General features: G+C 39.6%; 1 protein-coding gene and 1 long non-coding RNA gene across 7 annotated transcripts in view; one reads left to right on the top strand and one right to left on the bottom strand.

Moving 5' to 3' along the window:
* Nucleotides 1–542: 542 nt before the first annotated feature.
* On the bottom strand, nt 543–1810 carry LOC118710922. Its single transcript, XR_004985593.2, has 2 exons — nt 1231–1810; nt 543–693 (listed from the first exon to the last, which is right to left on the bottom strand). It is a non-coding gene; the product is annotated as an uncharacterized LOC118710922 (long non-coding RNA).
* Nucleotides 1782–11806, top strand: part of SPDL1 (spindle apparatus coiled-coil protein 1) — a 41501-nt gene continuing 31476 nt past the window's right edge. For 3 of the 6 annotated variants that reach the window (XM_045576973.1, XM_036423741.2, XM_036423743.2), the window contains exons 1-2: nt 7404–7587; nt 9808–9984. In XM_045576973.1, the coding sequence (XP_045432929.1) occupies nt 7429–7587; nt 9808–9984 (336 nt within the window). In that variant the 5' untranslated portion in view covers nt 7404–7428. Of the gene's footprint in view, nt 1897–7403; nt 7588–9807; nt 9985–11806 lie in introns of those variants that run through there. The other 3 variants (XM_045576972.1, XM_045576969.1, XM_045576970.1) reach the window with 3 other exon arrangements.

Genomic DNA, 11806 nt, shown 5'->3' with positions numbered 1-11806 from the left:
GCTCGGTGGATGGAGCGTCAGCCTGCAGTCTGGGGGGTCCCAGGTTTGATTCCGGTCAAGGGCATGTACCTGGGTTTTGGGCACATTCCCATTAGTGCTTGTGCAGGAGGCAGCTGGTCAATGTTTCTCTCTCATTGATGTTTCTGGCTCTTTATCCCTCTCCCTTCCTCAATTAATGTGTGTGTGTGGGGGGGGTCCCCTCAGCCCAGTCTGTACCCTCACCAATCTGGAACCCCACAGGGATTGGGCCTAAACCAGCAGTTGGACATCCCTCTCACAATCTGGAACCACTGGCTCCTAACTGCTCACCTGCCTGCCTGATCACCCCTAACTGCCCCCCACAATGGCCTGGTCGCCCCCCACCTCCCCCACCAGCTTGGTTGCCTGTCACTGGTCTGGTCGCCCCATGCAGCCTGCTTGTTCAGCTGTTTGGTAGTCCCTCATTATCCCCCCTGCCAGCCTGGTCATCGCCCATACAGCCTGTTCAGTCATCCATTCTGTTGTTGTGGTTGCAACAGTCACTTAGGCTTTTATATATATAGATTACAGTTGATGTTCAATATTACATTAGTTTTAGGTTTACAGTGTATTTTAAGCAATTTATCCAAACAAGCAGGGACCACCTGGAATTCATTTCACTTATGACATTGAGTGTCCAATGGTGGTAGTGGCTGTACTCCATCCAGACAGTTCCTAAACATGACCTTAATTCTGATACAGAAGCTTCTATGACTTTGTTAATTATGCCTTGAATGCACTTGATCAGTCAACCCAGATTATGCCTTGAATGCACTTGATCAATCCTTTATGGTCTGGCCTAGCTCAATCAGAAATAGAAGTCTGCAAAGGAATCTGAGAAGAGGAAAGCAAGGGGGTGGGGGTGGGGAGGGAGTTAAGGCATCCCAAGCCCTAAGGGGAAACTCACTGAGAGCAATCAACTCTGTCAAATGTCCAAATGGGCTCAAAAACCCGTGATCCATGGGGCAGCTGCTAGGACTCAGAAGTGCTCATTAAAATTTGGCTATTAGTATTTCTGATTAAATTTTTGAATAATGAATAGGCATCAGATTTACAAAACATAAATCCATCCTTTCAACACACACACAAGAGCTCGGACCCTAGCAGCCCACTGCATTAGTTCAAATTCGGATTCTACCGCTGGGCCAAGACACTTCTCTTCGTGGGGCTTTGTTTTCCTCTGTAGACCAAGGAGGATAACAGCACACGTACCTCACAAGGCTTAATTTAGACAATCCGTGTACACTGCAGCCCCGTTCGGGCACATGGGGAAGGCTCAAGTATTAACGCCAATAGAATAGCCATCAGTCTGTCCTACAGAGATGCTGTGACTCTGTCCTACGATGCTTTTAGGCAGGCTCTGCCACTCAGGTTTAGGATCCTGGGACCTTAGGACCAGAAGGAAGGGCCCTCAGAGCTCCTGCGGCCCATCCGCTGGCCAGGCTCAAGAGGCCCGCACGCCTCAGACTAGCCCATGGCTTCACCGTCCAGCAGCACTGTCTCTCCGGAAGGTACTGCCTTTAAAGATCAAAACAAAACAAAACAAAACAAAAAAACACAGCGAGGAGAAGGGCCCCCTGGTGGACACCCAGGAAACCAATTCAGAGCGAAGTTGAGATGGAACCAGCCCCGCCACGCCTACTCCGAGCTCTCCGCTCTCGCCCGCACCTGCGCAGTCGCAGCAAGTGGGCGGAGCTGACGCGCGGCTAGGGCTGAACTTCTCGTGAGAAGTGCGCGTTCTCGCGAGAGCTGCATTCAAAAAGCCTTGGCGCTAACCCGGAAGGTGGGTGTGCGCGTTGGTCGATGTTGCTGTGTGGCGAGTAGAGTTTTTTTCAGGAACCCGGGCGCAGTGAACTGCGGGGGAAAGCAGTGCTAGAGGTAGGGGCAGAGGGCCTGGAGGGGAGTGTGTGTGGAGCGGAGCGGCGCTGAAGGGCTCCTGCGGGGAAGAGAGGGTCCTAGGAAACCCGGGGCCTGGATCTCGGCCGAGGGCGTTAGCCGGAGCAGCTTCTCCCGCGGAACCCCGAGTTCTTGCACTCGGGGTTCCGAGTCCGTTTCAGTTTCCCGTTGGGCCGCCTCGCTGCCCCCCGGGGATGCTGCATGAACTTGGAAGGCCTGGGTGGGCGCCTGGGCCTCCCCAAAATAACCTGCGCTGTCCAGTATGAGAAATGCTATAAATGTGAAATGCACAGTGGATTTCGAAAACTATACAAAAGTCATATTTCTTTTTAATAAGTTGTATGATTACATGTTGAGATATTTCGGATACATTGGGTTAAGGAAAATATTACTCAAATGAATTTCAGAGATCCTTACCTTTTTTAAAAAATATGTTTTTTTTTGATTTTTTTACAGAGAGGAAGGGAGAGGGATAGAGAGTTAGAAACATCGAAGAGAGAGAAACATCCATCAGCTGCCTCCTGCACACCTCCCACGGGATGTGCCCTCAACCAAGGTACATGCCCTTGTCGGGAAGCAAACCCAGGACCCTTCAGTCCGCAGGCCGATGCTCTATCCACTGAGCCAAACCGGTTTTGGCTACTTACCTTTTTTTAATGTGTCTGCTTGACAATTAAAAACCACATATGTGGCTTGCTTTATATTTCTTTTGGACAGCGCTGCCCCCGCCAGCTGCGTGTCTAATTCTCCCCTAACTGCTCTTCACAGCCATTGGCTGATTCAGTCTTCTCAAAAACCCTGTTAGGTCTGTGTTATTGCCCTTATTTTATGGATGACAGAACAAGACATTGAATAAGATGCTCTGGTTCATGCAGCCAGTGAGCAGTGAATGTGGGCTAAGAACTCGGCAATCTGATTCCCAGAACTTCCCATCTCCTAAATGTTTGGTGCAGGCTGTGCTTCCCAGAGGCAGAGTAGTGGTTAGGCCTTCCTTCCCATCTCACTTAACCCCTTACTAGCTGATAACCTTTGGGCAAGTTACTTAACCTTTCTGTGCCTCAGTTTGCTCATGTGTAAAGGGGGGAAATAACTTTATTTCATGGGGTTGTCTAGTCTTATTAAATAAGAAAATATGCAAAGCACCAAGCACAATATCTGGCACATATTAGCTGTAGTTATTATTCAATCCTGTCTACCTCTCTTTGCAGATGGATATTTAACTCTTCCGCAACCACCAGACTTTTACTGAAAACTCACTTCCTCAGGAAAATCTCTCTTGTCCTGATCCCCGCCCACCCTATCCCACTACCCAGATTGGGACAGTTCCCCTGTGTTATAGGCTCAGATTGTACCATACAGCTCACCCTGTTGCACTTAATTTCAGTTTTACCTTTACAGTTAAGTTATTTGATTTAATGGTTTTCCACTCAGAGACTATAAGATTAAAAAAGATAGGGCTATTTTCTAGTTTTGGTTCACCATTGTGTTCTCAGCAATAGCTCAGTACTTGACATAATAGGAATTCCAGCAAATCCTTTGAATGAACGAGAGCTAATATTTTGGCTTCCTGGACATTGACAAAACATTGTCATTGCTGGCTGGCTTGTTTTTCTTTGGTAAATTTTAACCTAGGACTATCAAGAGAATTAAATGAGATAATGCATTTGAAACACTGTGCCTGGCAAATGGTAAATCCTCAATAAGCATAAATGTTTTAACAGTGCAACAGTTAGCAGCTGGCCCCATCATGCACAGGCTTTGAAAAGGGCTTGCATTTCAGAGCAGTAACTGCCAGCCCTGGGTAATGTAGATATTTTTCTTGTCTTCTAAACCCTTGTATCTCCTCTTTTATCTTCATTCTTAAAGACCTTGCTTCCTAATTCACAGATCAATTGAAGTAGTTAGAAGGACACTTATGCAGACTCCCACCATTGTATTTACATACTTATCAGTGTTTGTAACTATAGACATTGCTTTCCCATACTTTAATGAAATAATCATGCTTCTGTCTAAAATCAGTTCCTGTACATTAAACCTCATCCACTTTATTCATCACTTCAGCAGTCTTCCATGTGTTCTATATTATAACTTTTTCTTCCCTCCTGGATCTACCCTGTTTCCCTGAAAATAAGACAGTGTCTTATATTAATTTTTGCTCCCAAAGATGCGCTAGATCTTATTTTCAAGGGATGTCTTATTTTTCCATGAAGAAGAATACAGTACACATTTATTGTTAGATGAAAATAAAGGAAATTTATTACCTGTATATGGTACGGTAGTACGGTAATTGTCAACACAAACCAGACAAACTGAATCCTACAGTATCAAGAATTTACTCATTTATTCAATGACAATCATGTCATCATTTTCTGGAACATCATCATAACAATCCAATTCCTGAATTTCCTGGTGAATTTCTTGTGACTCCATTTCTTTCAGAATCAGTGGACCAAATCTCTCATATTTAGCCTAGGGGGGCCTTATTTTCGGGGGATGCCTTATATTTCACTCAGAAGGAAACCTTTAAGTGGGTCTTATTTTCAGGGGATGTATTATTTTCGGGGAAACACGGTATCAAATAGCATAGAAGCATACTGTTAAATTTTTCTTAAAATTTCTCATTTTAATACATTTTTCTTAAAATTTTTGTTTTTAAAATAAAGTACGTTTGATTTTGCTTTCCCTCCAGCCCCTACCCCATTTATCTGTTCTCCTTTGCAGCCAAACTGTACATACTGTCTTCTGTTTTCCTACCGTTATTTATCCAACTCATTCCAGTCAGGCTTTTGCCCCATCTGTCCAAACTTCTCTTAAGGTCGTGATGACCTCTGTGAATTCACATCCATTGGCCAGTTCTCAGTTCTCCCCTTATTAGACTTAGCATTTGCTAGAATTGGTCACATGTACCTCCTTAATATACTTTTGTTTATTGGCTTCCAGGACAACACGTGCTCTTGGCTTTATTCTTCCTCATTGGTCATACCTGAATATACTTTCTGTCTCCTTTCCCATCTCTTACCAGGGCTTATTCCTTGGCCCTCTTTTCTTTAATTATGCTCATACTCTGGTGATATCAAGCTTCAAGGATTTATGCTAATAACTCCCAATTTAAGTCTTCAGCCCAGATCCCTCTTCTACTCATGTAGCCAACTGCTTACTTAACATATTTCATGTCTTAACACTTAAGCCCCTGATTTTCTTTCCAAAACAATATTTACTCACAGTTTTCAATGCATCAACTGATGGCAAATCTATATTACTAAGTGCTCAGACCGGAAGACTTGGAGGCATTTTTGACTTTTCTCTCTTTCCTACATCCCACATTTCATTTATCAGAAAATCATGCTGGCTCTACCGTCAAAATATATGCAGAATTTGACCATTTCTCACTTCTTATATGGTTACCCTGGTGTGAGCAGTCATCTCACTGGTCTTTCTGTATCCAACTTGCTCCCCTCCAAACTGTTCAACATAGCACCCAAATGACCCTTTTAAATTTATCAGATCTCTATTCCAGAGTTTTCAATGACTCCCCATTTCACCAAGAATAGAAACCCAAGTCCTTACAATGGTCTGATTCTACCTATTTTTCTGCTATGTATTTAGTCTTCCGATCCAAACTGTCTTGTTCATTCTTTGGGCTTCCTTCTGTCTTAGGTGCTATCCCTCTGCCTGGACCATTCTTTTTCTAATTAGGTACACTGGTAATTCACCTTAGGGCCTCCTCCCACTCCAGTACTTACTTTAAATTTCATCCTAGTAACAACACATCCACCTCTTGTAAATTCCCTTATTGTGTTTTCCCCCATTGCTTCTTTCTAATTATTATGTTCTAATAATTCCAATTAATTATACTCTGAAGACAGATATAATATTGTCTTCTCCCACTGAAAAGTACCATAAGCTTAATGAAAGAAGAGGTTTTTGTGTGTGTGTGTGTGTGTGAGTGTGTTTGGTTTTTTTTGTGTCCATTTGACCTCCAATGTATCTAAAGTGTTCAGAATGGAGCCCAGCATCTAAGGGATTTAAGCAATATTTGACTACTTTGACTGGAGAGATCAGGGAACACCTTAATAATGACATGTTGCTCTTTGAAGGCAGCTGGATTTGAGTCTGGCCTAAGAGGCTGACACCAATTTGGAAAGGATGTTAAGTAAGGTTGAGTTATATGTTTCTATATATATTTAAGTCTTTGCTTGAAAATCTAAAATGACAGCAATGTTCTTTAACCTGTTAACCGAGCGGGACGTATAAATACGTCAAACGTAAACAATATCGGGTACGGGTAGGACATATGAATACGTCCTTGAAATATATGTTGCGCCCTGAGAGGGACGGTATATATTTTTTGTAATCTTTATAATTGTTTGTAAAATTTATAATTTTTTAATTCGATGTTTCCATTTTTTTGTTGGTATTCTTTTCTATTTTTTTTGTAATTTTGTATTTTCCTGTGCTTTATATATAAATAAACAAAAAAATATATGTCATTTATTTTAATTAAGTATAAATTTAAAAAATAATAATATGAAATTACGTCCTCCGGGCATGACGTACTAACACGTCCTAGTGAAAGAGTACGTGCCCATTACAGGTTGCATAATTAAAAAGGGAACTCCCCGGTTAACAGGTTTTAATTACACTGAACATGGTTCCTTTTTGCATGCACTCTTTCAAATAACTAGGAAGATACTAGTGAATCCGTTTTCAATATAGCATATTTAATGTGGCAAACATGATTTGTCCAGGAAGTTAACACTGTTGTGAAAAATTGTGAGCATGGTATTCTCACAATGCCTTTTCATGTTTATTAGAGTTGTTTCTTTATTCCTTTAATTCTTCTCTTACCTTGATTACCTGCATAAAGATATAATTATGAGACCCACCTTTTCTCATCATTTAAGGAAACTTAGCACACAACAACTAAATAGTTTCCTTATGCTGCAATTCTTAAAGCAAAATTAAAAATAGTCACCATTTTTTGCTCTGCTTGATTCGGTCTCAAATCGGGTAATAAAATCTTGAGACATTCTTAGAACAAGACTGTAAATATGACCACTTACTGGTAAGTAAGGAAGAGCCCAGCTAATGTGGCTTAGTGATTGAGCTTTGACCTTTGATCCAGGAGGCTGTGGGCTCGATCCCCAGTAAGAGGTAACCCATTGAAGATTCTATCAATTATGTTTCTCTCTCTCTCTCTCTCTCTCTCTCTCTCTCTCTCTCTCTCTCTCTCTCTCTCTCCTCTCTCTCTCTTTCTCTTTATCTCTCTCTTTGTCTCTCTCTTTCTTTCACTCTCTCTATCTCACCCTTCCTCTCTGAAATCAATAAAAATATAATTTTTTTAGAAGTCAGGAAGAAAATCTTTAATACTATGTTTTTATATGAAAGTAGTATTGAAATATATATGTAACTATATTTTTAAATTTTTATTATATGGAGTTTTTGTTTAAGCTTAAGTACTTTTATTATTTTATTTTCTCTATTTACAGTAGCCTAAAAACAGGAAAAAAAATTATGGAGGCAGATATAATTGCAGATCTTCGACGCAAGCTCAAAGAGGCTGAAGAGGAGAGACTAAAAGCTGCACAATATGGTTTACAACTAGTGGAGAGCCAAAATGAATTGCAGGAACAATTAGATAAATGTCGTAATGAAATGATGACCATAACTGAGGTAGGACTTTAGACTCCTCTGTTTATAAAGGTGTACTTAGCTATTGAAAATTTGTGCTGTCTAGAGATTGTTGTAAATATTATTTTCTTTTCTGAAGATTTTAGATCTAGTTTCCACCCATCCCCGTCTCCAATAAAGAGGAATGAACTAAATGAATTCCTAATGTTCTTTCTGACCCCGGGTATTCTGACTTTGGAAAATTAACTTATGATTGCTCTCTTCACCACATATTAGATTTTAGATTTTGTTTTGTCTGTACTCTTCGTAGGTGGCCTCACTTGTTTCATAGCTTTGGGTAACATCTAAATGCTCTGTGACACTACACCAAATTCTCCGCTAAAGTCTAGACTGGGCATCTCAAACTTAATATAAACAGAAGAGTTGGTTTTTCTTGCAATTTTCTTTAACTTATGCAGTAAGTGCAATAACATTCATATAGTTGCCTGAGCCAGAAATGTAGTAGTTTTACTCAATATTTTTTGCCCTTTCTTTCTCATATTTAATCCATTAGTAAGCTCCAGGAACTTGACCTACAAAACATTTATTTATTCTATTGCCACTCTAGTCCAGACCACCATCCTCTCTCCGTATATTGTTACACTAGCCTTCCAACCCGGTTGCCTAATTCTCTCATTTCTGTGCATATTGTTCATTCTTTACTTAGCAGCCAATGGTCATTGAAGAATATACAAAAGATCATGTGACAGCCCCGCTATAAACATACATTGGCTTCCAATTATATGTACAACAGAACCTGAGCTCCTTACCTGGATTTTCAGATCCCTGTGTGATCTAAGCCCTGCCAACCTTTGACCGTATCTCAAACTACTTTCCCTTGTTTTAACTGTAGTAGTTCTGCCTTATGGACTGTACACGAGCTGTTGCCTCCATCTGAGTTGTTCAGACCCCACTTGCAAAGATTGAGTTCTTAGCCTCTGGTTTCTGTAAGGTATCACCTCAGTAGAGATGCTTTTCCCTGATTATAGAGGGTGTCCCCCAAATGCATACACACACTTTGAATAATTATAAAGGCAGTGTTTATTAAAATACGTTGTTTTAAAAATTGAGCTATCAGATGCTAAAATGTATATGCATTTTTTTTTGGGATAACCTGTATATTGTAAAGCTTCCATCATCCACTCTCTTAATTCTATGTGGTGCTAAAATTATCTCCAGAATAAAAGCACCATGAGAGAGGACATTTTGTCTGTCTTTTCACTAGTGTGTCTCCAGTGTCTGGCACACATTTACTAAAAAAGGAATAAATCAGTTTTATTTAGTATATGCTCAGTAACATGTAAACTGATCTCAAATTTTAAATGTAGCAGGTAAAAATAACTAATGGCAACTCTTGTTTTTTAATTTTTTTTTAATTTAATCTAATTTTATCTTATTAAAGAATACTTTTATTGATTTTTAGAGAGAGGAAGGGAGGGGGAGAGAGAAACATTGACATGAGAGTAAAACAATGATGAGCTGCCTCTTGCATGTCCCCCTACCAAGTATGGAACCTGCCACTCCAATATGTGTCTTAATGGGGAATCAAACTGGCAACCTTTCAGTGCACAAGATGACACCCAACCAACTGAGCCATACCAGCCTTTTTTATCTTATTTTTTAAAGCTTGTTAAAGGAGTTTCAATTGTTGGCCCTTTTATCTTTAAGCTCTCTTGTCAGTAAGCAAAAGTCCTATTATTATAAATACTCCTTTCATCTCAACATTGTATTCATTCAAAGAGTCATTTATGAACATTCCTTATATAACTACATTCTAAAATTAACAGCTGACTTAGTATTTCATTTTACCCCTAGCCCACTGTTTGTTCATTCTCTTCAGAGCTACAGTTAGAGCATATCATTATCAAACCAAGTAATTCTCCCAAGTAAAACTTAAGTGATATTAAAATATTTTTTTCCTAGCAGAGATACACTTAATACACTGATGTGCCATGATATACTTTTTACTTCCTTGATAAGGTTTCAAAGCAATTACCATATGCCTAGAATGTACTTGAATATAGTCTCAAAATACTCCTTAGGGGGGTTTTAATTTTTTAAGATTGATTAGCTACAGAGTTACTCCAGATTTAACATGTGGTTTTTACTTAGAAAGCAGCAAATGTATAAAGCAGGAATGAAACAGTTGAAGGTGAGAACTGCTTATATGTGATGGCTTTAAGTTGTTTTATGCAATTGAATTGTAATTGAATCTGCTTTCAGAATTATGAGCAAGAAAAATACACTCTTCAGAGAGAAGTTGAGCTCAAGAGTCGAATGTTAGAAAGTTTGAGTTCTGAATGTGAAGCTATTAAACAAGATCAAAAACTGCACCTGGAGAAATTGGAAGAACAACTGAGCAGAACCCATGGACAGGAAATGAATGAACTAAAAAATAAGGTTTGGATATCTATGTATTTCAGAACAAAAATGTTCTATGCTTATGTAGCAATCTGTAAACTTTAGGCGATGAAGATTTTTCTTAGTACCATCTATGCAAAATAACTGAGATCAAGAAGAACCCTATCTTCATATGAGGCATGGGAACACTGAGAAACAAGAGTTTACCTAAGGAACTTATATATTGATAAATAACATTCTATTAGTTAAATACAGTTATTTAACTAATAGAATTTTTGTTACAGAGTTTTGGTTTAGTGACCATCATGGCCCTTGCTTATATGGCCCTGTGCACGAATTTGTGTATGGGTGGAATCTGGCTGGGTCGGCCTGCCCCAATGGGGGAGGGCTGGCAGCCAAGTGGGGGGGGGAGGGGCGTGGGCGGAAGGGGAGGTGGGGTGAAACACAAATAGGGGTGGTGCCAGCCAGGAGGAGGGGCCGTGTGAGGTTGCTGGGGGCCAATCAGGGACCCAATCAGGCCAGTTGACCACTGCAGTGTGTCATAGCGACCAGTCATTCTGGTGGTTCTGTTGTTCTGGTTGCTTGGCTTTTATATATATAGATAGTATGGCAACCCTCTTCCAGAAAGACTAGTCTTCTAGTTTTCACTACAATTAGTGATACACTGTAATTCTGCAACAGCTTCTTATAAATGTATATACATCAGAATTGATACTTTATAGTTTCTTTATTTGAAGATAAAACTAGCACATGATTCAGTTTTTTTATGACAACTTCATAAGGGAGGTACTATTATTACCTCCATATGACAGTTGAGAAAACCATTTTTAAGCCTACAAAATAAGTTGGACAAAATTACAGAGCTAGAAAATTATCAGTCAAGCTATGAACTGAAGCTGATTCCCAAACTGTGTTGCTGCACTTAGTTTAATGGCATGTAATACTGGCTCCGTTTCAAGCATAAATATAGAGTAAATGGTTGTTCAGTGAGTGTCCATTTCCTTTTGATACCCCATTTATACAGGCCCTCAGGTTACTTATAAAGAATCCAGAACTTTTAAAAATATATTTTTATTGATTTTTTACAGGGAGGAAAAGGGATAGAGAGTTAGAAACATCGATGAGAGAGAAATATCAATCAGCTGCCTCCTGCATACTCCCTACAGGGTATGTGCCCGCAACTAAGGTACATACCCTTGACCGGAATCGACCCTTGAGTCTGCAGGCTGATGCTCTATCCATTGAGCCAAACCGGTCAGGGCAAGAATCCAGAACTTTTATGATGGCTCCTCTTATAGTCCATATTTTTCAAAATCCTCTCCAGTATAACTTGTGTGACTTTTGTCCTGATTTCTCAGAAGTCTGTTTTCTAATTTTCAGTGTTTCATGTGGCATCTTTTAAAATTTTTCTATATCTGTGTACTATCTATATTGTTACTTAATTTCTCATTAGATTGTCTTTTTAAGTATTTTCTCATTTTAAAGTAAGAATATCAGTAAAATGGCATGTTTTAACTGGTAATATTTTTTCTAATATGCAATACAAACCTAACTATTAAAATATACTTTTGTGTAATGCTTAAAATCATCTCACATACCAGTCTGGCAAATAGTAATCCAGCTAGCCTGGAACTAATCTTAGTTAAGGCACGAATGACTGATAACGGTGCTTCTTACCCCCCTCCCTCCAGTATTGTTTTCATTTAAGCAGTATTTTTTATTATCTGCCCTAAACAACAAAGTAATCTAGAAAATATTCAGAGATTGAGGCAAGGCCAATTGTAAAGATGGCTTTTTGGTGGAGCAAATACTAAATCGGTCAAAAAATATTTTCTGTTTTACTGAAGTTCTCAAATCACTT

The sequence above is a fragment of the Pipistrellus kuhlii genome, unplaced genomic scaffold (genome assembly GCF_014108245.1).
Source record: "Pipistrellus kuhlii isolate mPipKuh1 unplaced genomic scaffold, mPipKuh1.p scaffold_m20_p_8, whole genome shotgun sequence".
NCBI lineage: Eukaryota > Metazoa > Chordata > Mammalia > Chiroptera > Vespertilionidae > Pipistrellus > Pipistrellus kuhlii.
The sequence above is the reverse complement of the archived record's forward strand: the minus strand, read 5'-3'. Positions and strand labels throughout refer to the sequence as shown.